Source organism: Emys orbicularis, chromosome 1 (assembly GCF_028017835.1).
Source record: "Emys orbicularis isolate rEmyOrb1 chromosome 1, rEmyOrb1.hap1, whole genome shotgun sequence".
Taxonomy (NCBI): Eukaryota; Metazoa; Chordata; order Testudines; family Emydidae; genus Emys; species Emys orbicularis.
In genome coordinates, this window is record NC_088683.1 from 99,657,533 (window position 1) to 99,682,691 (window position 25,159).

General features: G+C 47.9%; 1 protein-coding gene across 1 annotated transcript; it reads left to right on the forward strand.

Annotated features, from left to right (window-relative positions):
• Positions 1–15,294: 15,294 nt before the first annotated feature.
• On the forward strand, positions 15,295–23,394 carry PVALB (parvalbumin). Its single transcript, XM_065418324.1, has 4 exons — positions 15,295–15,418; positions 17,257–17,389; positions 17,814–17,923; positions 23,201–23,394. The coding sequence occupies exons 1-4, from the start codon at positions 15,358–15,360 to the stop codon at positions 23,227–23,229; spliced, it is 333 nt and encodes a 110-aa protein (XP_065274396.1). The 5' UTR covers positions 15,295–15,357; the 3' UTR covers positions 23,230–23,394.
• Positions 23,395–25,159: the final 1,765 nt, after the last annotated feature.

Here is a 25,159-nt window from a genome sequence, read left to right on the forward strand (position 1 = left end):
TACAGGCCTTTCACCTCTAGGTCACCTGTTCAAATTCAAGCCAGGTCAAAAGTCATTGCTATCTAACAGTTGCTCAGTGGCCATGTAAAATGGCCAACTTCCGAGCAGACAGGTCTTCTGATCACAAAATAAACACCCGTTGGTGCTAATCAGTCCCTTTGTTGGTAGTCTCAATAACTGAGGGCCTGATCCAACTCCTATTAAAGACTATGGATAGACCCCCATTGACTTTAGTGGGAGATGGATTAGCCCCTAATAGGGCAATGGAGACTGAACTCCCATCCCATGACCTAGAAGTGGGCCCTGCAAGGCAAGGGTGAGGTACATTGGTGAAGTAGTATGGGGAAGTTTGGGCTGCCAGGGGCCACACAGTTCCTGCTCTGCAGATAATGGAAGATTTCTCTCTATGAGGCTATCAGTCTTTTTTCTCAGCATAGTATTAACTTTTTCCTAGGAAAGGAAAAGGGAAGGAATTTGAAATTCTGCCATCCCATATCCCCACAGCTACCAGACACAGAACTAGGAAGGGAATTGGGACAAAACACAGGCTACACAGCATAGAAACGGGCAGGTGAAGAGACCCAGTTCAAAGAAACAGATGCTAGTTCACTGCCCTCCTCCCCCCATCACCCCCTAACCATGCTGAGTAGAAAAATCAACAGCAGGGGTCTAGCCAAAGCCATGTGATCGGGTCAAATATCGCTCTCAGGAATGTATGTCACTCAAGAAATAGGACAAACAGCTAGCAAGTCACCTGATTGTACCCATAGGAGTAATAAAGGATGCCCACAATGTAAAGAATGCAGGCAGGCAATGAGCTATCTCCCTAGTGTGTGTGTGTGTGTGTGTGTGTGTTTGTGTGTGTGTGTGTCTGTCTGTCTGTCTGTTTGAGTGTGTGTCTGTGTCTGTGTAGCATTAACAGCATGTAACCTGAAAGAGAACCCTCTGCCCAGCCTGTCCCAAGACAGAAGCAAACCCTCTCCTTTTCAGGAGAAAAAAGACATCCTCTCCTGACTATGGCTTTTGGGTACTACCATGAAATACAGATTTATGAATAATATGAATAATTAGAGAGAGTCAAATCCCACTCCACCTGAGAAAGGCAAAAGAAGCCACCTCAAGAGAGAGAAGGTGGACACTTCACATGTGATGTACCAGGTACTGAAGTGGTTAACCAATGAGAAGAGGACCTCCATCACACCCAGAGTGAAAGCAGTGTGGGCAACCCCATAAGAGGTGCTATCTTTCTATGTTTTGTACATTGTGACAGCCATGACTCAGCTCACCAGAAGAGAGAGGAAGAATGATCCATTGGGTAGGGTGCCTGGGACTCAGGAGGCCCAGGTCAGTTCCTTGCTCTGCTAAAGGCTCCCTGCGTGACCTTGCACAAGTCACAGTCTTTCTCTGTAATAAACTATTGTTTATGTTAAACTTGAACTCTCCACTGAGATTCCCAATTAGTGTCAAATCAGGAGGCTGTTTTTGTGATGTGGACATTTGTCAGTAAGTAACCGGGCTAAGGCCCTCCAGCTCATTTCACATAGCCCATTGAACTGAACAGATGTCACAGAGTAATGACTTTTAGTTACTACTACTGTCTTGGGCTGGATTCAAACCAGTAACCTAAAGACAGCAGGGTCTCTCAATGCCTTCGGGTGGGAGTGGGGGGAGAACCATTAGATAATGAAATATTGCCAGGTAAATTAGCAGCTGATAGAATCTCACTCCCTGTTTCAGGCTAGTAATAGACTTTCTTAGCCAGCACTTTTCCCTGGTATGTTGGCAGGAAAATCCCAGAATGAATTTCTGGGATCATCACCATGTTGCCTCCCCTCATTCTGGCCTGGCCCAGGACAGCTGGAGCTACATGAGTCCTGTACAGACTTCTGACTATTAAAAGACATTTCATTTTGCACTTTGAGTTAGCAGACATAAACCATCTCGTTAGCTGACAAATCTTTACAAAAACCAGATTCCTTCCACTGGGAAGCATGCTCACAATCCAAATTTGGGGGACATAGTCTGGGGATCCAGATTACCACGAGACCCCTGACTGGTAAAACTGAAGGCAGGTCTCATTGAAGGCCATTTATCCTGATCTAAATCCTTTCAGTTCTCCCATCTCCCCAGCCTAGTGTAAGTGTGGATAAGTAATGTAGCCACCTTTCTGCTGAGCTAGTTTATACCGGTATACAAACCCCTGCGGAAATAATTACATGGGTTTATCCACCCCAGTGTGAATAACACCACGGTGGCAATTACGACAACTGCCTGATAGATACAACTATCTATTGTAGCGAAAACTGATTCTTTCCATTCCCCTAACCTGGGGGTCAGGGCTTCCCACTGGGACTAACAGCTATTTTTCCTTTTGTAGATATCCATTTGAGAGTTGCTGGGAGGTTTTATGACACACAGATCTATTTCTTTGGCTCGATTTTTTTTTTCTTGTTTAGTGAGATGAGCCCAGCTCTCACCAGGGGCTTATATAGAAACTGCTATCACTGGTTTTGGTTTGCATTCTCTCCTTCTGCTGATACCTCTCAAGACCTTTCACTTTCTTTTCCACATCATTTACAGTATGTTAAGAGCAGCAAAGGTCCCAAATCCCATCGCTGGAGTGGCCTGCTGGTGACCTACTTCCAGCATCAAGTATCTGTTTACAGTTGCTAGATTTTGAGTCAATTTCCACAGAAGCCAGTTCAGAGACTAGAACTCACAAACTTTGATTCAAGGATTATAGAGTTCTAGCAGGTAAAATAAAGGAGCTGCTCCACAGTCTGACAAGAAGTAACAGAAACTAATAAATACTTGTGCAGGTCTGACATCCAGTACCGGGTAACAAAGCATACAAGCAAATCAGAGAGATAATTGGTATACACAAAAAGATTGACATATTTCAGTCAGAAAGCAGAGGTGCAAAAATCTGTGTGTGCCCACACACAGGAGAAGATACATCATCACACATCAGCAAAGAACACTGGTATACAGAAACAAGTTTGATCGTTTATTCCTGGTGAGAAAAAGAGCTTTGCACTATATGTACTTTCAAACAGCAGGCTCCAAAAAATGGGTGATTTCTTTTAATTGGGATACATTTCATGCACAGTCTGTCAAACAGATCCTTCCCTATTTCATGCACACGTATCAGAGTCGGCTTTTCCCCATCTACTCCATCCAATACCCGTGGGGCATTTTGCTTACTTCTTTTTAGGCTAAAGCTTAACATCTCTTAAGCCTGGTCTACACTACGAGTTTAGGTCGACTTTAGCTGCGTTAAGTCGACTTAAGCCTGGACACGTTTACACGACGAAGCCCTTTCTTTCGACTTAAAGGGCCCTTTAAACCGGTTTCTTTACACCACCTCGACGAGGGGATTAGCGATAAAATCGGCCTTATGGGGGTCGGAATTGGGTAGTGAGGACGGAATTCGACATTAGTGGCCTCCGGGAGCTATCCCACAGTGCTTCATTGTGACCGCTCTGGACAGCACTCTCATCTCAGATGCACTGGCCAGGTAGACAGGAAAAGCCCCGCGAACGTTTGAATTTCATTTCCTGTTTGCTCAGCGTGGAGAGCACAGGTGACCATGCAGAGCTCATCAGCACAGGTAACCGTGATGGAGTCCCAGTCCCAGTCTCAGGATCGCAAAAGAGCTCCAGCCTGGACCGAACGGGAGGTACGGGATCTGATCGCCATCTGGGGAGATGAAGCAGTGCTGGCCGAACTCCGAAACAGTAAAAGAAATGGCAAAACATTAGAAAAGATCTCCAAGGCCATGAAGGACAGAGGCCATAACAGGGACGCACAGCAGTGCCGCGTGAAAATTAAGGAGCTAAGGCAAGCCTACCACAAAGCCAGAGACGCAAACGGAAGGTCCGGGGCTGAGCCGCAAACATGCCGCTACTACGAGGAGCTGCATGCCATTCTAGGGGGTGCAGCCACCAGTAGCCCAAGCGTGTGCTATCAGTCCCTCTCTGGAGACAGGGAAGCGGGTTCGGCGGACGAGGAAGATGAGGATGGAGAGAACATCATAGATAGCTCACAGCAGCAAGGAAGCGGAGAAACTAGTTTCCCCAACAGCCAGGATATGTTTGTCACCCTGGACCTGGAACCAGTAACCCCCGAACTCACCCAAGACCCTGTGGGCACACAGGGGACCTCTGGTGAGTGTACCTTTGTAAATATTACACATGGTTTAAAAACAAGCGTGTTTAATGATTAATGATTAATTTTCCCTGGCAATCGCGGCCAGTACAGCTACTGGAAAAGTCTGTTAACGTGTATGGGGATGGAGCGGAAATCCTCCAGGGACATCTCCAGAAAGCTCTCCTTCATGTACTCCCAAAGCCTTTGCAAAAGGTTTCTGGGGAGGGCTGCCTTATCCCGTCCGCCATGGTAGGACACTTTACCACGCCAGGCCAGTAGCACGTAGTCTGGAATCATTGCATAACAAAGCATGGCAGCGTATGGTCCCGGTGTTTGCTGGCATGCAGACAACATCCATTCCTTATCGCTCTTTGTTATCCTCAGGAGAGTGATATCATTCACGGTCACCTGGTTGAAATGGGGCGATTTTATTAAGGGGACATTCAGAGGTGCCCCTTCCTGCTCTGCTGAACAGAAATATTCCCCGCTGTTAACCACGCGGTGGGGGGGAGGGGTGAAGTGACCAACCCAGAGAATTGGGTGTGTGGGGGAGGGGAGTTAGTTGGGTTTGTGCTGCATGTTAAACCTTAAACCTCAGCCCCTCCTTTTACATTGCAAACCCATTTTAAATGGCCAACCCAACGGGTGCTTGGTATGGTTAATGAGAGCAGTACTGTTTTAAACCATCCCCACTTGTTAACAAGGTTAAAAAAGCCCAAAGACTGTGTCTTACCATGGCTGCCTGCAAGCTGAAATCTGTGGCCTGGCACTGCGTGAGTGATCTCTCACACCAAACCGGCAGTCCCTCAATATAAGAGGAAAAATGCGACCTTGTAACGAAAGCACATGTGCTGTGTGATGTGAACAGCAAAATCTAACGTGAAAGAGTGTACCCATTGTTCTCAAAAATGTATCTTTTTTTAAACAACTCTCCCTTCTCCTCCACCAGCTGCAAATGTTTCACCTTCACAGAGGCTAGTGAATATTCGAAGAAGGAAGCGAAGGACACGTGACGAAATGTTCACTGAACTACAGACTGCCTCCCACGCTGACAGAGCACAGCAGAATGCGTGGAGGCAGTCAATGACTGATTTTAAAAAAGCCCAATATGAGCGAGAGGAGAGGTGGCGGGCTGAAGAGCAGAGTTTGCGTGCTGAAACGCGGGCTGAAGAGGAGAAGTGGCGTCAGCTTGTACTCAGAAAGCAAGAGTCGATGCTCCGGCTGCTGGAGCATCAAAGTGATATGCTCCTGCGTATGGTTGAGCTGCAGGAAAGGCAGCAGGAGCAGAGACCGCCGCTACAGCCCCTCTGTAACCAACAGCAGGAGCAGAGACCGCCACTACAGCCCCTCTGTAACCAACAGCAGGAGCAGAGACCGCCGCTACAGCCCCTCTGTAACCACCAGCCCTCCTCCCCAAGTCCCATTGCCTCCTCACCCAGACGCCCAAGAACACGGTGGGGGGGCCTCCGGCCACCCAATCACTCCACCCTAGATGATTTCCACAGCAATAAGTTTTAAAGTTTTAAAGTGCAGTGTGTCCTTTTCCTTCCCTCCTCCCCCACCCATCCCGGGCTACCTTTTCAATTATCCCCCTAGTTGTGTGCTCAATTAATAAAGAATGCATGAATGTGAAGTAACAATGACTTTATTGCCTCTGCAAGTGGTGCTTGAAGAGGGGAGGGTAGGGGAGGTTGGGGTGCTTGGTTTACAGGGTAGTAGAGTTAACCGGGTGCGTGGGGGGGGCTGCGATTTCATCAAGGAGAAACAAACAGAAGTTTCACACCAAATCCTGCCCAGTCACAAAACTAGTTTTCAAAGCCTCTCTGATGCGCACCGCGCCCTGCTGTGCTGCTCTAATCGACCTGGTGTCTGGCTGCGCGTAATCAGCGGCCAGGCGATTTGCCTCTACCTCCCACCCCGCCATAAATGTCTCCCCCTTACTCTCACAGATATTGTGGAGCGCACAGCAAGTAGCAATAACAATGGGGATATTCTTTTCGCTGAGGTCACAGCGAGTCAGTAAGTTGCACCAGCGCGCTTTTAAACGCCCAAATGCACATTCCACCACCATTCGGCACTTGCTCAGCCTGTAGTTGAACAGGTCCTGACTCCTGTCCAGGCTGCCTGTGTATGGCTTCATGAGCCATGGCATTAAGGGGTAGGCTGGGTCCCCAAGGATCACGATAGGCATTTCAACATCCCCAATGGTTATTTTCTGGTCCGGGAAGAAAGTCCCTTCCTCCAGCTTTCGAAACAGAAGAGAGTGCCTGAAGACGCGAGCATCATGTACCCTTCCCGGCCAGCCCACGTTGATGTCGGTGAAACGTCCCTTGTGATCCACCAGGGCTTGCAGCAGCATTGAAAAGTACCCCTTGCGGTTTATGTACTCGGTGGCTTGGTGCGCCGGTGCCAAGATAGGGATATGGGTTCCGTCTATCGCCCCACCACAGTTTGGGAATCCCATTGCAGCAAAGCCATCCACTATGTCCTGCACGTTTCCCAGAGTCACTACCCTTGATATCACCAGGCCTCTCATTGCCCTGGCAACTTGGATCACAGCAGCCCCCACAGTAGATTTGCCCACTCCAAATTGATTCCCGACTGACCGGTAGCTGTCTGGCGTTGCAAGCTTCCACAGGGCTATTGCCACTCGCTTCTCAACTGTGAGGGCTGCTCTCATCTTGGTATTCTGGCGCTTCAGGGCAGGGGAAAGCAAGTCACAAAGTTCCATGAAAGTGCCCTTACGCATGCGAAAGTTTCGCAGCCACTGGGAATCGTCCCAGACCTGCAACACGATGCGGTCCCACCAGTCTGTGCTTGTTTCCCGGGCCCAGAATCGGCGTTCCATGGCATGAACCTGCCCCAGTAACACCATGATTTCCACATTGCTGGGGCCTGTGCCTTGTGAGAGGTCCATGTCAATTTCCTCATCACTATCGTCGCCGCGCTGCAATCGCCTCCTCCTCCTCAGCTGGTCCTCCTGGTTTTGCTTTGGCATGTCCAGGCTCTGCATATACTCCAGGACAATGCGCGTGGTGTTCATAGTGCTCATAATTGCCGCGGTGATCTGAGCGGGCTCCATGATCCCAGTGCTAGCTATGGCGTCTGGTCTGAAAAAAGGCGCGAAACTAGTATCTAAAGACCAGGGGAAGAAGGGAGGGAGGGAGGGAGGGAGGGGCGGGCGACTGACGACATGGCGTACAGGTACAGGGAATTAAAATCAAGAAAGGTGGCTGTGCATCAGGGAGAAATACAAACAACTGTCACACAGAATGCCCCCCCCCAGAGATTGAACTCCTAAGCCTGGGTTTAGCGGGCCGTTGATTTGACGGAGGGAGGGGGGAAGGAAATGAATAAAACACAAATCTATTTTTTACATCTTAAGACGACAGTGCAGCATGACTGATAGCCCTCGGCATTTTCTGGGTGCTTGGCAGCCAATACTCGGCAGCAAATAGTATACTACGACTGGTAACCATCATTGTCCAACGAGGACGGTTAAAGGCAAGGGGTTGCTGCTGTGTAGCAATGTAGCCCCACGTGTGCCAGCCACATGTCTGCCAGCACCCAGATCGCCCTCGGCCTTTTCTGGGTGCTTAGCAGACAATACTTGGCAGCAAATAGTATACTACGACTGGTAACCATCATTGTCCAACGAGGACGGTTAAAGGCAAGGGGTTGCTGCTGTACAGTAGCCAGAAGGATCGGTAAAGGCGCTCAGGCTACAATAATCTATGAGCATTTCAGGCAACCTCTAAATTTACTTGCTTTCAGACCTGAGGAAAGCTCTTCTTTCAGATCTGCTGAGCACCCAGATTGCCCTCGGCCTCTTCTGGATGCTCAGCAGACAATACTGACAGGACGGTTACCAGTCGTAATAAACCATCTACTGCCAAAAGGCAAGGGGCTGGTGCAATGCAGCCCTACGGCTGCCAGCCCCACAGCTACCAGCATCCCGAGCGCCGATGAAGGCTACTACTCATGCTGCACCGTCTACCGCCAAAAGGCAGTAATCTGCTGCTGCTGTTTAGCAATGCAGTCCCACGTTTGCCGGCACCCGGAAGACATATGGTGACGGTGAGCTGAGCTGAGCGGGCTCCATGCTTGGCGTGGTATGTTGTCTGCACAGGTAACCCAGGTAAAAAGACGCGAATCTATTGTCTGCCGTTGCTGTGACGGCGGGGGAGGTGCGTGACGCAATGTACCCAGAACCCCCCGCGGCACTGCTTTGCATCATTCGGGCATTGCGATCTCAACCCATAATTCCAATGGGCGCCGGAGACTCCGGGAACTGTGGGATAGGTACCCATAGGCACCCATAGTGCTATGCGCCGGAAGTCGACGCTAGCCTCGGTACTGTGGACGCGGTCCGCCGACTTCATGCACTTAGAGCATTTTATGTGGGGACACACACAGTCGGCTGCATAAAACCGGTTTCTATAAAACCGGCTTCTATAAATCCGACCTAATTTTGTAGTGTAGACAAGCCCATAGGTACTGGCTCCTTTAGTACTCCAATGTATATTTCGAAGGAGATACAAAACCCCATTTGTTTCCATTAAAGATTCCATGGTACAGTACTTTTTGTAAGAGCAAGGTGTTTGCCCTAAAGCCCCGGTCAAATTCCAATTTGGGAAAATACTTTCCACCTACTTAATAATTCCTACTGCACTTGAATTAGTTAAAATTATTCTTCACTTCTCCCAAAAAAAGTGTATTGGTAGAGGGCTTCTGGCACAGAAGAGATGTTACATTGCACCCCAGATGTGGCTGCATCAGAGCTAGTCCAGGGACATGCAAGCAGTGTAGCTGCATGGGGCACCCTTTTGGCAGACACTCTTCCCAGCTCACTAGGGCTGGGAAGAGTGGCAATACTATATTTCCCCCTTTTTTTAATAGGAAGAAGATGGAAGAGAATCAGCTGGAGCCTCAAAAGAAGAGTGAGTTTGTCTGCAGCCTCATGAGGAGCAGGGGGAAGTGGAAGTGAACGGATGCAGCTCATAATGAGGACACAGAAGAAAATGGTGCCACCTAGGAGATTCTTGCCCTTCCTCTAACAATAGGTCAGATCAGCACCGAGCTGCATTTCAATAATGGGTGAAGTGATCCCTATAGACAGCATATGCCCTATAAAGTGCTTTGAGACCCTTTTAATTGAAACGTGCTACAGACATCCAAGATATTCTTTTAAGTATTACAATCCCTGTGGGGATTGTTTTCAAATCTAATTGGCACTGTGCTCAGTCACTACATCCTATGCGCGCCCCTACCCCCTGCAACTTCAGCCTGAGTTATTATTCCTGGATTATTTCCTGGGAGCAGGACAGAAACTGCCACAGATGGTTTAGGATAGCCCACGAGCTCAGAGAGCAAAGCAATCCTACATTATCCTGGGCACCTCAGTGCTGAAAAGATGCCGACAAAACTGGAGGGAATTCAGAGATGAGCAACAAAAATGATTAAGGGGCTAGAGGGACTGATTTATGAGGAACGATTAAAAAGAACTAATTACGCATAGCTTGGCTAACTGATGACTGGGGGATAATATAACTGTCTGTAAAAATATCTGAAGGGTACACATGCCCAGGAGAGAGAGGAATTGTTCAGGGTAGTCCAAGGAGATAGAAGTGGGAATAATGAGATAAAGTTGAGAAAGGAAAATTTAAGCTGAATAGAAGGAAACATTTCTTGTCAGTTAGAGCTATAAAACTGGGGAATAGTCTCCCAAAGAAAGTGATCATGTAAGTCACTTAACAAACAATAAGAAACGGAATTTGGTGTTAGTGAAAGGTGTCAGATTGGCAGCCCAGCAGACTGAAGTCTCTTTTTATCCACATAACAGATACAGCATGGAGCACTGCAAGCTTCCTTTCTAATGAGCTACCAATGTGCACCAATCCTGACCCGGAGGGTTTCTCTCAGCTGGGTCAGTTAACTCCGGTTTAAAGCACCTCCAAACCTAGCTCAGAGGTTGGTGTGTGTGGACGGTAGGGAGCCCAGGGGAAACACCCAAGTAAGAGCCCAAGTTAACTCTGCAAGGAAGACATACTCTAAAAGAGAAAAGTGAATTCAGTTTCCAAGGCCTACTCAGTTCTTGACCTCTCCTGAAACCGCCGGCTGAGGTGGCAGCTACATGTCTATTGATTAGTGTGATGAGACACCCTCCCTACCCAACTAATTTCATATAGGCAAACTTTCTCTGATCAAATGTCAGGTTCTAACAACATTCAGTGACTCCGGACCTAGGCTGGATTTATAGCAGTGACCCAGAGGAGTCTGGGTCTGCATCTCAATCTCACCAAGTGGAAAAAATATTAGTTAATAAACTATTGTCAGGTAAATTAGCATCTGACAGTGTCCTCACTCTCTGTTGACAGCAGGGTGTGGATTATCTTCCCTTTTTGTGAATAGGCTTCAGTAGGAACCACCTCGATGGATAAGAAAGGATTTCAGTCTCTTCCTCTAATCCGTGTGGCTTTCACACTGCTGGACTAAACAAGGCAATCACATTGACTAGCACTCCACTTGCTCTGCATTAGCGGCTGGGTTCTCGGTCCCCACTGGTGGACAAAGACACACATCATGCCAGATGGAAGGGAGGAGAAAGGCAGGTAAGCCACAGGCCCGGAGGAAAGACATACAGCCCCCATCTCCTCAAACCAGTTAAAAGAAGAAAATAAGAGGGAAAGGCTGCCCTGCTAGCTGCCAAGAGGAGGGGGAATAGAACCTCTTACAAACACCCAAGAGGATGCTGGCATCCCCAAATCAGCATTTACTCTTGTTACCACATCAGTCAGGTAGGAATTGGTGACATGAGCAACAAACTCCACATTGCAGGTTTCAGCAAAGGGCACATTGTGGGTCCATGCTGCTTTAGTGGCCATCCCACCTGAGGGAAACATTCAAGAACATAAACATCAGCTAAAGCATAACATGACTAGATACACCATCTCCTCCACCCAGAGCCAGGGCAGTGGGGCAGCTGGGTGCTGGAGGGAGGAACAAGGAGTTCAGGATCACCCCCAAAATGTAACAGCATCTCCATCCTACCATTGTCTGGACTAAATTCTGTGGTGCACTGGAAATTCAAGGGCATGTACAAGAAAGTGAACATGTGATAAATAACCCGAGGGACACTCAACTGAGCTTCAGAGCTGATTCCATATAACGTCCACTTTTGAAATTGCCTCAAGCTGCTGGAGAACTTCCAGTGTGCCACCAAATCCAGCACCAGAGTGATGCAGAAACTAGAGGGCTTTGATGCAGTATTTGGGTCCAGTTACTTTGCCTATACCTCTGTTATGTTCCCTCCCCTCTGGAATCCAGCACTCACACCAGGAAAATAACTCCCCAGAGGAGAGCTCCAGATGTGTTACTGATATGGCTGACCATTTCCCAGCAACCTGTGTAGGTTCTGCACTTGAGAGCAGTTGGCTAACAAGCCCTGAAATAAAAGAAAAGAGATGCCTTTTTTTCAGCAACAAACATCCAGAAGATAGATCAGTGTGATTAGCGAGCCTCTGTAAAAACGCCAGGGGAAATGAAAATAGCAAAGGGAAGTGCCCTCCCCAAAATACTGAAGGGCACATGGGGCTCAGTGGCACTTAATTATTATTCTTATTTTACTAACTATACAAAGCAGTCAATAAATCAATAGTAATGAGCACCTGCCAGAAGATAGCAGTGGATCGAGATGAGACAGCTCCATTTCCTGGCCCTTCTGTGTTAAAGGGGGCCTGAAGAAGAGCTTGTCTCCCCACAGAAGTAGGTCCAATAAAATATATTACTTCACCCACCTTGTCTCTTTAAAGAAGATTATTCACTGTGGCTCAGTCTTGTCTGAGAGCAGGATTCCACCTTAGCAAGGAAATCAGGGTCAAGCGGTAACACTTTCAGTGTAGGCCGGCTTTGGGGAGGGGAAGACCTTATTGCCTCTTGTAAGAAGAGGGCATTTGCCAAGGCAGCAGACAAGGAAGTGACAGGATCCCCGATCCCTAAACCTGCTTCCCCTTAGTCTCTGATGCCTCCTTGAGTAGGGTGCATCTTCCCACCCCTTTCTTCCCAGCTACAGTGGGGCCCCTTTCACCTGGGGCTCCCCTTCTGAGCAGGGCTCTCGGCGATCACTGAGGGAGCCATTCGTCCCAGATGTCAAACTGAACCCTTAGCGCTACAAACTCCGCAATAAAAGCGTCGCTTGCCAGTCTGCCAAGGGAACAGGTTTCGGGAGCTAGGGGAAGATGGGTGCCAAGGATTATTAATAGTGCCCCTTGATTAGCTAGGGGGGAGGTGAATGTGATACTGAGTGTGTCCCTGGGTAGCTGACACCGGTGAGGAGGGGGTATCACCCGCCGAAAATAGAAAAGGCCAGGAGCCTATATAAGTGGGGTTCCCAGCCTGGCTGTCACCTCCTTTGGCCACCTCCAAATCTAACAGCCCTTCACACAGCACTTAGGAGCATTCAGAAGGTAAGTAGCGAACAACTCACCCACTTCCACAGCAAGGATCGATTCGTCCTGGCAGAGGGGGAGAGCAGGACTTCAGCCTGAGGGAAAACAAGGGGAAATCCACCCCCGCCCCCATAAATAACAGCAAAGGGAGACAGCAGAGAGCCCCTCTTCCGAGCCAATTGCCTGCAGGTGGAAGACTCCAGAGGAGGAGGGACATGGCCTTGTGGAGGGGGAAATGACTACATAGTCAGGGGCAATGGAGGGAAAGCAAGGGGGAAATGGGAGGGGGGAAAGGGAAGGGTGGTGCAAACAACAGCATCTCCCGCAAGACCCGTTAGCAAACCTTACACACCAAAGCCCCCTGTTGCAGAAAGGAAATTGGCTCTTTAAACCTCAGCTCCCTCTGCCTCTCAGGGCGGCCGTTTGGATGCTCTGCAGAGTGCTCCATCCTTTCTGGCAAGGGAGTCCCAGGTTTCTGCCCAGCAGCTGCTGTACCTGGGGCAGCGGGGGTGCAGGCTGGCTGTTGTTGCCAAGGGGCTGTCTGCGTTGCTTGGCGGTGGTGGCTTTATTGTTACTTTATATTTACATCATGGGCTGTTGCCTGCCTGCCTGCCTGCCGCTAACCCGGGGTGCACCCTGGCCCCAAAGAAGGCTCTATGACTCAAGGGACCAGTGAGCCTCAGCCACGGAGGGGGAGAAACCCCGAGTTGCAAGGCAGGGGGAGAAACAGCTGTTTAGCACCCGGCTACTTTGTGGGTAGCAGCCGACTGGAGAGAGCCTCCAGGGCCCGTCCACCAAGGCCCTCTCCCAGGGGACACAAGCAGGGGCTTCTCTCTGGTATGCAAGTGCCGAGGAGAGGATGTAAGCAGCTGCTGAATTCTGGAGATCTGTCAGGGGCGTTTTGCTGTTTCTCCTAAATGGCTGGGGGTCGCTGGGATGAAATCTGAGGGACGCGTGGCATAGGCTAAGAGTTGGCGCGGTTGATGGGGGAAGACTTTGTCACCCTCTTGATCTTTGCTCAGGGCCAAATGCAGCTGCGATCGACCTGGCAAATGTCTTCGTAGCGCCCCGGCTCCTCAAAGGAGCGAAGGGGGAGGCGAGAGAATTCGCTCGGGTCGGAGCACAGGACAGGGAAACTGAATTGAGTCAGATTCGCGCTGCTGCACTTTAGGTTTGGCACAAGGCCGGCTCTATATGGGTCCGCTTTAGCCGCTGCTTAGGGGAGAGCTGCTCAGGGCTTGACCCAGACACCCAGGCGCCCTCTGTGCGCGGGGCTGTGGTTTGCCTGCGGAGAAAGGAGTGACTCGCTCCTGCCACGAGCAAATACACCAAATGGGGAAGAGACGGTGCCAAAGATTCAACCCACCGTCCGTCCTGCAGTGAGGTGACGCCGTTGTTAAACAAAAGGACCCCAACATCTTAACGCTCCCCCCTCCGTGCGCTCAGTGGCGTTATGCGGGACGAGAACTATACCTGAACTTGGGGCGGGGGGGGCCTTGTTCCCTTACGAAGCAGATGAGGTGGAGTCATTGAGAGGATGAACAAAGTTTCTCCCGAAGCCTCTTTAGTCTCTGGGCCCGATGATCCTTCAAAATCTTACGCAGCGCAGCCACCCCATTGCCTTCAACGGGAAGGAGTGGCGGGGTCGGGCCAGCAGCTGTGCTGGAATGCATGACACGTCCCTGCCCTTGTTTTAGTTACTCGATGTGCAGCCAAGGTGCCGGCACCTCCCGCACGGATCTGCCCTAGTGTCCCCACCCTTCAGTGCCCCCGGCACCTCCCGCACGGATCTGCCCTAGTGTCCCCACCCTTCAGCACCCCCGGCACCTCCCGCACGGATCTGCCCTAGAGTGCTCTGACAGGGGCTGTCCCCGCTCTTCAGCGCCCCCGGCACCCTGCGCTGCAGCGGAGGGAGGTCGGGTGGATCATTCCTGTGACAGCAGTGGGCAAGTCGCTTACCAGGAAATCCAGACAAACTTCCCGGGCGGCTGTGCCGGTGCTCACAGCGGTGACTGAGCAGTGCAGCACAAAGCCTCAGCAGGCTGCGCCCGCAGGACCGCACATCAGCATAGTTACTATAGCACCTCTAGCTTCACCCTATCCTCGTGTCTGGCGCGTTGGGCCTCAAACCCGGGCTCTGTGTCACGTACAGGGCTGGGGTGAAGAATTCAGCCCGGGGGCAGGTTAACACGGGGGGCTCCCAAAGAACCGAGGGCTGAAAGGCGCCGGGGGGAGGGAGGAGCGGCTCCAGCTAAGGCAGGTGCTGGGAAGCTACGGTCCATCCGCCCCCCCCAGCTCGCGCGCGGCTTGCCACGGGGCATCTGCTGCAGTGCCGCGCTCCTCGCCGCCCTATGGAATGGGGACAGCTCCCGTCCGATGTACCCGCGCTGCACCACTCGCTCGCTCCCACCGCACCCGGGAGGGAGTCTGCCCTTGACACAACTCCTCTGCCAGCCTAGATCGGCCCCTGGCGCTGCTCCAGCGGGGCTTAGCCTCCCGCCTTCCAGAAGTGCCCCCCCCCGCCCATCCACAGCCACCCACACCCGTGCCCCAGAGTGCTTGTTTCCGCGGCCCACTTCGGGCGGTGCAAACGGGCTAGCGGCACTTCCCCCCCGAGGGGGGGCGTTAGCTGGCACGGGTCCAGCCCTTCCCGGTGTGCCGTCCCCAGCCGGCACTGCAGCTTGGGTCATATGCGCAGGAATGATGAGAGAGGCACTTTTTAATCTTTTCGCACTCCCCTCTCCCTTCACCCAGCGGCAGGATGGCGATGACGGACCTGCTCAGCGCGGAGGAGATCAAGGCGGCTGTGGGAGCCTTTTCGGGTGAGTGGCTTTTCCTCTCTCTCAGTGCGGGGCTGTGGTGCAATTGTGCCCAGCTCGGGGATGGTCAGAGGAGCCGGCTGGATAAAACATCGGACGGGGATGGGGAGAAAAGTGCAACCTGAGCACGTCGGGCTTATTAAACCCAGGGATGTGTCCTCTGCAAACTTCCCCTGGACACTGGAGACGTGACACGCTCCATTCATTCTAAGGAGAAGTAGCTAGCAAAAGCAGACTCGGTTCCTAGGCACGAGATATTTACAAACGGAACAAAGCTGTAGCCACACTAGGGAAGGGCATGCCTTGGGGGTGGGGAACAGAGCCTGGGGGACACCCCGCAGCTCCCCCCAGCCTCCCCCAAATCTAGTCCCCGGCGTTGCAGAGCTCTCGGTTCTTGTTTCAGTGGCAGACGCAACTGCTGAGGTCTGTCCTGTTAGGGGGCCCCCCCATGTGGGTTTTGCTTTTCAGGCTGAAGATGGAGAGAGAGAGAGAGAGAGAGAGAGAGAGAGAGAGAGAGAGAGAGAGAGAGAGAGATCAGCCTGCTGGGTTGCAGAAGCTTCCCGCAGGACAGATGGCTGCAGTGCTCCATACTTCAGGCACAGATCGATGCCTCCCGTTTCAAACTCTCCCCATTTCTCTCCGCCAGCGTTCGACAGGTGACCCCCAAATAAACCGCATGCCCTTGCATCTCCGGCTCGGGCTTCTGCCAAGCAAGCGTCGGGATCCGTGTTCTCGGGTGAACACGATCCAAGCCCCCAGAACTAAAATTCCCTTTCCAGCCTGCAAAGGGGGAAGCCTCTTTCTTCTTGCTCGCGAGGTGACCTTCCCCCCTCACACACACACACAGAGCACCCAGCCAGGAAACTCAGCAGCCCGGAGCTGAAGGGACATCGGGCCGCGCTCTCTTCGCTCGGGCAGCTACCTCCATGGTTCTAGCACCGTCACAAAGTCCCCGGGCACTGTGCCCCGGGTGGAATTAGCTACGGCTAAGGACTCAAGCAGCTCCCACGAGACCGAACCCCCTTATGCTGCTGTAGACCCAGAGATGCTGCTAGTGGAATAAGGATGCTTTGCAAACACGGAAGCCCACTGCACTTTGATTTCCCCTAACATCTCTCCAGCCCACATTGTTATAGGGCTCCATATGGGTGGAGGTGCTGGTGAGGGAAGGGAGAAGTGAACCAGATAACCTCATCTTTCCCCCCTACTTGTGCAGCACACGATCTTGCAGGGGCCATGCAGCACAGCAGTCCCTCGGACCGTGCCCCAGAATACAAACTACTTCTGCATGTCCCTTTGGCTCCGTGTGGGAAACGAGGAAACGGGAGATGTCACCATAAACTAGAGACAGGCCTTATCCTGTCAGCCTGCGCGGCTGAGCCGGGCAGAACTCTGATTTCCAAAAGAGGAAGTTTTAAAAATGTGTTCGGTACATTCTGACTCCAGTTCAGGATTCAGGTGAATGCTCTTACTCCTCATTGGGAGATCTCACAGCGTAGGCACTGGACGGGAAGGGAGGAGACCTAGGTTTAATTCCCAGCTCCCTCACTGCCTCTAGGGATGACCTTGAGTAAGTCACTTCCCCCCCTCTGTACAGCGGGGGCACTGTCTCTCACCCTTTGTCTATTCAGAGTTTAAGCTCTTTGGGGGCAGTGACTGCATATTGCTCTGTATATGTACAAGGCCTAGCACAATGGGGCTCCTGACCTTGTGGCCTCTAGGGGTAGGATTAAGAAGGAGGGCTCTTTGTGGCAGAGAGGGAGAAAATCAGGAGCATCTATACCAATGTGCCTCAGGAACCAACCTACAATTAAGCCAGCCTCACTCTTCTTCTCCCGCAGCTGCCGAATCCTTCTGCCACAAGAAGTTCTTTGAAATGGTGGGACTGAAAAAGAAGAGCCAGGAAGATGTAAAGAAGGTTTTCCACATTCTTGATAAAGATCGAAGTGGCTTCATTGAGGAGGACGAGTTGAAGTAAGCAGGATGAGTCCTCCCTATGTCCTTACATTAAGAGGATGTGTTCATATTTTCATCTGAGTAAAACACACCCTAGTACGGGGTCCCATTCAGACTCCTGACTGCCCTGACTTGGGCAGTGTCCAGTTGTTTGCATGGTTCAGCAGGGGGAGTAAACAGTTAAAAGTAGGATCAAATGTGTGTGGAGAGAAAGGTATCTAACTTTTATGTGAGTGATCTGTAGTCTAACTACAACTCCTCCATCTCAGACAGTTCCAGGTGACAGCACTCGTTCTTTCTGTGTGGTGAAGAAGGTCACCAACTGGGGCCAGGTCCCTGGATTCAATTGCATGTCTCAACACCACTGCTAGTCATCTCTACAAACCAGGAATGTTAAACCCTACTGACCCAGCCTCCTCTTTGTTCCATGCCTTTTCTTTAGATTTGTACTGAAGGGCTTCACCCCTAATGGCAGAGACCTATCTGATAAAGAAACCAAGACACTCCTGGCTGCTGGAGATAAGGATGGCGATGGCAAAATCGGCATTGATGGTAGGTGGCTTCAGGGAGGATCAAATTCTGCCCCTAGTACAGAGGTATAAGCACCATAGGCTTCATTGCCAGTTGTGACCTTGTGGAGGGCAGATTAGGACTTAGTTACATTTCAGGGCTTGCTAAATTTTTGGTACCTTCCTTGGTGCAGAAGCTGAGTCCCAACACTAGAGAGAGCAGGAGTTCATAGAAACCCAGATTTAGCACAGGATGGGAGACAGCAAAGGCACTCACAGGGCAGAGAGCTAAAGGGCCCCATCCAACCCTCACTGAAGTTAGTGGGGTCTTTCCATTGGTTGCAATGGGTTCAGGATCAGGCCCTCAGAGTTTACAGGAGCTGAATTTGGAGGCAGGGAGAGAGAGCGAGAGAGCAGCTGAATAGCAGCATTTCTCCTTGATTAAAAAAATGCTGTTTCTCTTAAATGAGAACGTGATGCAAGACTTCTGATGGCTTAGCAAAGCAAATTCTTAACATTCAGTGTTGAGTAAGTTCATTGTGTAACCTTCATGCCATCACTGTGTATCCAAGTTCCCACAATATGTGTGGCACCAATAATCTTCACAGGAAAATGGGGAAACCTGTCATTTAACTTCATTAACTATCAAGATTATATCATCAGGCTTACAAGAAAGGGGCACAAGAAATTTGGAAACTGATATTTTGCTCTTCCTGGCAACTTCTTATCAAACAAGTCCACAGACTGCATTTCTCCCTTTCCCTCTTCTTTTCTCTCCTCCACATTACTGAAGCTCGTTGGAACAGATATGAAGATGTGCAGGTCCGAATGACCCCTTTCCCTCCATTATAAGAGAGGAGGTGGAAGCGGGGGTTCTATCCGGAGCATTATGTCAGCTCAGCAGTAGAAAATCACTTTGTAACCTCCCATCATCCTGACAGCCCCTTTGATAGGATGAAAACTAGAAACATCTCGATTTTTCCTTCAGATAGTCCTGTCTCTTAGTATTATCCATTCTCTTGGATTTATAAAGGTGTTGTCTTCAAATGGTGTGCAAAATACAAGACAAAGTGAGGTTACCCAACATGATCTTACAGTTTATAGGGTAGAAACAGAAGGGATGACATACAAAATTACCCAATGAGAGAGGTGACAAATAAGATAAGCTTAGCTGCCTGACCACAGCACACCAGTAGAAGAATGTCTTTGAGCCTATTTCTAGGCTAAATCCTCTTAAGTTCTCAGGCCCTGATTAGGTCACAGTGGCATATGAGCAAAGCGAGCTGTTGCTGACTACTAGCAGCAGTCTTGAACTCAGGGTTCTATGTCATTAATCTCAGATACTTTCACATACTTTATTACTGACAGAATTTCTAGTCCCACTCAAATTAGTGGCTCCATTCCCAGAGATCTGGACAGGAGTGCAATTTGCACTAATCAAGTCATTTGAAGATCCTTGTAAGGATGCTCATAGTTGGTTGACCAACTTGATACCTCCACGACTGCGAAACAGGAGCAATCTCAGTTCAGTTAAAAGAAAACTCTACTTATGAAATATTTCAGACTCGTCTTGGCTTATATGAAAGAGAACGGTGTTGGCGTCTCTTAAATTAATGATGTGGCCAACATTAAAAAAAAAAAAAGTGAAGCAATGCCTGGGAGCAGACCTATTCTATGAGAGCAATCTGGAGTATCTCCTTAGCCTGAGCCTCTCCCATCAGTTTCACACCTGTGTAAATCCACTGAATTCTGTGGAGTTACTGTGGATTTACACTAGTGCAAGTGTGAAGGGAATCAAGATCCAGATTCTTTTTCCTCGCACACTTCTGGCCACACCCCCACTGAGCAACATTCCAGAGCTCTCCTCCCTCCCGAACCTCACTCTACGGGCAAACTCCTGCACCATTGAGGCGTAGAGTGTGTGGCAAGTTACCTGTTGTGGGGGACAGAGCAAAAGAGCGAGGGGAAATGGTGATAAGCGACATGTTTGAGACACTTTGCTCTGTCTCACAATATGCCTGATTCCCCAACCATTAAAGCCTTTGCAAGTTGGAACTCCCACAGCTATTTCTTAGTTTTGATATTTTTCGATTTTGATGCTATATTTTCTGCTACAGAAACACTGGATTTTTTTCTAATAAATGAATTGTCCTCCTTCACCCTGGGTCCATCCCTTGGGTCAAGTTTTCAAACACCAGCCTCATCAATCACTAGCTGACTATGGAGATCCAGCCTTTTGCAGATGATGGTAATGAATTGGATATCCCCTGAGTCGCCTCAGTGTAGTTCCCAGCAGCCCATAACAGTTCTGAGAGATGAAGGAGTGGCATTCAGTGCCTTCTGAAGATTGATTTGAGCATGCCAGGTCCACCTGTTCCTCAGGTCTTTCATTGTAGACTTCCATCTCAGCTGTCCTATGGAGCCTCCTTCAGAAACATGTCTCAGATTAGGAATGATCTCTCAGATCTGCTGTTCAGAACTCATCTCTGCTTCCACACACAATTCAGGAATTATTCCAATAATTTATCTATACTTCTGGCTAAATGGATGAAGATTTGTATTTTGGGGCTGGCCTGCCAATCTAGAAGTGTTGCAAACACGGGGCCTACTCCTGCAAGGTGCTGACCCATCTCTTGAGAGGTACTGAATCCCTTCATCTTTCATTGGATTCAGTCAAAATTGAGGGACCAAAACAACCACCAAACCCAGGTCCATGTTACCTAGGAGGGTGACCATCCTCCAGACTTCAGCTCCCAGACTGAAGGGGGAATGCTACTGAGGCAACATAGTCAGTTTCAGGGGAGGTGAGTCTAGCCTTCCACAGTCCCTCAGCTGGAAGACATCATAATCACATGGTCAGATTCCAAGAGTGCAAGAGAAAACAAAAGAAAGGAAGGTTTGTACTTGAGATCATTTTTTGATCTCTTATGTGTGTTAGCTATTGGACATATAAATCATACCCTTCAGTTCCTCCAGCTGCCTGACACTGGTAGGTCTGTGATGTCAGAAGCCATGTGCTACAGGGAAAAGATCTGTAGATCACAACCTTTATCTAGTACATGCATTCAAGCTCCACTCCAGCTGAGGTTCTGGAAATACTTCTGATTCTACCAGTCATTTTCTCAGAACTCTGTCATGAAAGATGTTCAGAATTCAAATCAACTATTTGTTGGCCCAAGTTAAAAAAAAAATTAGAAGAAAAATCAGGAGGGGGTAAAAAATGCTCCGATGAGTTTCTCTCTTTTGCACTCTTGTGTGTCCCAAAATAATTTATTACCAGTTTGGAGAGAGAAATGATTAGTCTATATTAAATTCACAGAGATTACCTTTGGTAGTTCAATGAAATACCGCAGGGTTTCTGCTGGGTCCTCTGCAATGTTGAGGAAAAGTCTGCTGATGGGCCAAAGAGCATTACAGAATAAAGTGAAAATAAGTTTTGCATAATTAGAACTCTGGAATTTGTTTATAATACTTAAATATGATATATTGGAAATATAGGAATCATTCATAGACATTGTGTAAAATATAGATAGGTTATTCATATACATAATGTATTTTATTAAATAAATAGCCTTGAACTATGTTGACAATATACAATAATAGCATCAATATAACTATATACTTTAGAAAATATCTGGCTATAACCATGATTAATTTATTTGCATTTTATTCCATATATACTACATGTTAGAAAAAGGATTAAATTCTAATATTGCCAATATACTGAGTGTGCTATCTGATATACATTAAACACCGGTTGTATTCCCTTATGGAGGCATGAAAGATTTTGTCCATATGAAGGCTGCGTTTCCCACCATGGGCTTCCTTCATGTGGTGGCTTGAGCAATCACAGGTTTTTCTCTTTCTGCCCTGAATATTCTGAGTTCCCATCAAAGTGCTTTTTTGCTTCCTCTTAAGCCAGGTTGTGCAACATTTAACTCATCAGTCAAACTGTTCCAGTTCACATACCCACTGCGTGGGCCTTACCCCTCTTTTATGTTGCATATTCTGCACCACTAATCCTAGTTTGGATTTATACCCTACAGAATAATTAATTAATACATGTGGATTTAATATAACCCCTATTGGCATCTCTGCCGGCTTATTAGCGTTTATCAAAACCATTCTGGAACACCTCTACTATGTCACTGCGCTTACATTATTGACCTCATTGTTAGCAATTGCTTCCTAATGTCTAAGATCCATTTTCCACACTTTTACATTTCAAGTCATTGCTCCTCATTATTTTGCACTTCAGTAAATTCTTCTCACATATTTACAGCTGGTTACATCCCACATTTGTCATATTTTCTCTAGGTTGAACATGTTAAAATCCCTTAAGCCTCCCCTTTGTAGAATATGCCCTCTAAACCCTTCATCGGCTTTGTTGCCCTTCTTTAAATTCACTTCAGTTTATCAGTATCTTTTTTAATACACTGAGGTCCTCAAAACTTTACCCAGTATTCTCACGTATCACCATTCCAAGTCTGTATAGAGAGAGGAATTATGACTTCCTTGGGTAATACAGTATTCAAAGCTCAATGTGGTGAGAGTTACTGAGATGCAAACATACCTTTCCTGTGCTTTATAATCTTTGCTGATTTATTGTTTAACCAAAACACAAGGAAAATAAATGCAAATACATCAATTTTTTTAAACCATTACAGTTGTAAATACACAGTAATAAAAGCCACAGGGTGAAATCCTGGCCCTAAGAAGTCAATGGGAGTTTTGCCATTGACTTCAAAGGAGCCAAGTTTTCACCTAGATTTTAAAGCAGATGGAATCTCAGCCTTAGACTTTTAAAATGTACTGGCTTCTGTCAGTTTGCCAATTATTATTATGAATTATATTTAATATATTTATAATACTGGGGCACAAGTGCTATGAAAAGTCTTTCAGAGGTGCTGCCAGCCACTGACAGAGTGGAATCCATCTCACTACAAAATTTATATCCAGTGCTTGCCTTCTTCGTATTAGCTTATGTCTGTTGGGTTCACAAAGGAAACTGACTTTCTGACTAAGGAGTACTGCACAACTAAAGAGGCTGACCAACCAGGCAGCAACAGGCAGTCTGCGTGGATTGACATATCCTGAATTCCCTCTTTGGCATCTCAAAAATGTTTTAGCTTCACTGTGATGTTTTCTGACCCACAATCTGACCCTCTGATGCATTTAGGTTTATGAGCCATTCAATTATTGTGAAAGGTTGTTAATGAAGTTGACCCTGCTGTCTCAGTGACGCTGTGAACCTCTGTAACATGCTTCTTCTTAATTTACTTTTTTCTTGCTATTTTTAAACAAATTTTCTCTTCTCCAGAATTCATAACTTTGGTGGCTGAATCATAAAGCCTTTGACCAATCTGAACCCTCCATCTGCCCTTCACCACCTGATTCCAGCCAACTCCTGCTGACCTCCTTGGCTCCTGTTCTATTTATTTTTGTTATTTTATACTCCCACTCTGTTCTCTGCAGCCCTGTAACTCTGTAATTGTGCTGAAAGATGCTGTTAAAATAATAAAGGTCACATCGATTTTGGCTCTACTTTCTATCACATGTTCCTTCTTTCATTTAGGTTTGGGGTATGTTTGAGAGGAAGGGGCTATTTTCTTATGATTTTATGCTGAAACCATGTCTGCTATTGTATCTCTGGTTAGGGTCAGGTGGGAAGCATTTAAATAATTATTTGGGGGTGAAATATACCTAAAGTGACTCATTCAGTCAACATCCCTGCATTGGGGTAAGACTGATTTCACTATCCTTAAATCATCTCTGATAGATGGGTGCATATGTAAAGCCTTGACAAATATCTAGCAATGGCAATTACACAACCTCATTTGGCAGTTTGTTCTTCTAGCTATAAAGCATTTCCTAATATTTAACCTATATTTTCCCTAATTCATTTCAGTGATCAATACACTGCTCCCCAAATATATTGTTTGTTAAGTGTGTCCAGTGCTTAGAGATCTTTGGAGGAAAGGTTCTCCAGAAATATCGGTTGGCATCACTCATGCAGGGGGATAATTTCACACTACTGAAATGCAGACATTTCTGGGATGGAGCACAGTGTGTATTGACTAGCAACGCTACACAACTACTTAGGCCAGGAAATTTAAAAACGATTCACCAGATGAAACCACAGGAAGAAAAGGAGAAAAAAGTAAACACATGAGCTGAGATTTGGCCACGATGCCAGTGTTAAAACACCTACTTGTTGTGAAAAGTATCATGTAAATGTTACTACTGCTAGGTACTGAGTCACCACCATCACATCATACAGAACACCATTCTCTAGTACTGTAGGCACCAAGACCGCTCTGTGAAGCCAGTCAGCACTCCATAGCACCATTCCCCAGGACACTGCTCAGTGCTGACTCAGAAGGAAGCATACTTACTGAAGTTTGTGTTCCTACAAAAGGAGTCCTCTGCTTTTGAAGAATTACAATGCTAATGGATGGATGGGTGTGAAGAACTCATTCATCTTCATGTAGTCTAAAGTAAATGAAAATGGAGTAACAAAGCAAGATGGTGTTTGCTAACTTGATGGCTTTTTCTCAGCAGCTGCTGACCTCAAGTGGCAATAAGATGTAATTACACTAAGAGTAGTAACAGGGTGTGTGTGAGAGCACTAGGCAAGTGTAACACAGACAGACCCTGGTCATCCTTGGCCAGGATCAAACCTGGGACACCTCTGGAGCTTCAGGTATGAGCCTCTACTGCATGAGCTGTGAGAGAGCAGGAAGGCTGCAATATTTCCAACCCCAAGCATTCAAAAACCACGGGTCAGCGCTGCCTCCCTCCCTCCCTCTCCCCCCCCAAAATCATGACAGCTTAAAAAACATGCAATTTTTTAAAAGTAAAAATGAATTTTGGATCCTTTATATTTGCCTTCTGGTTTTTGAGCCTTTAGGATTCTTATTTTCCAGCTTTTCTCTGTAACCAGGAGGGTTAGAAATTTGCTTTTTTAAAAATCGTTGCAGAATAAATCTTTAGTTACTCACTTGGGCTCTAAAATCCAAAGTTTCATTTAAAACAAAGTTTCTAGCCTGTCTGGTTGTGATGAAAAATGTTCCAAATGTGAATCAAGTATAAATCAATATCCACTTCAGTCTGAACAGCCTGACACAATAAAGTGTGATCGTCTACAAATTTCACTATCAAAGTATTGTTAACTATTGCACTGCTGATCTTTTAACATTTAGGCCTTGGCTACACTCGCGGATATTCTATTTGCTACCCAAGATCCATAAACCTGGAAATCCTGGACGCCCCATCATCT

What these genes read in the sequence shown, in the direction of transcription:
- PVALB (XM_065418324.1), top strand. Translation starts at nt 15,358, where the DNA reads ATGGCGATGACGGACCTGCTCAGCGCGGAGGAGATCAAGGCGGCTGTG. An exon ending in ATTGAGGAGGACGAGTTGAA is followed by an intron (nt 17,390 to 17,813) that starts GTAAGCAGGATG and finishes CCTTTTCTTTAG; the next exon opens with ATTTGTACTGAAGGGCTTCA. An exon ending in TGGCAAAATCGGCATTGATG is followed by an intron (nt 17,924 to 23,200) that starts GTAGGTGGCTTC and finishes TCTCTTCTCCAG; the next exon opens with AATTCATAACTTTGGTGGCT.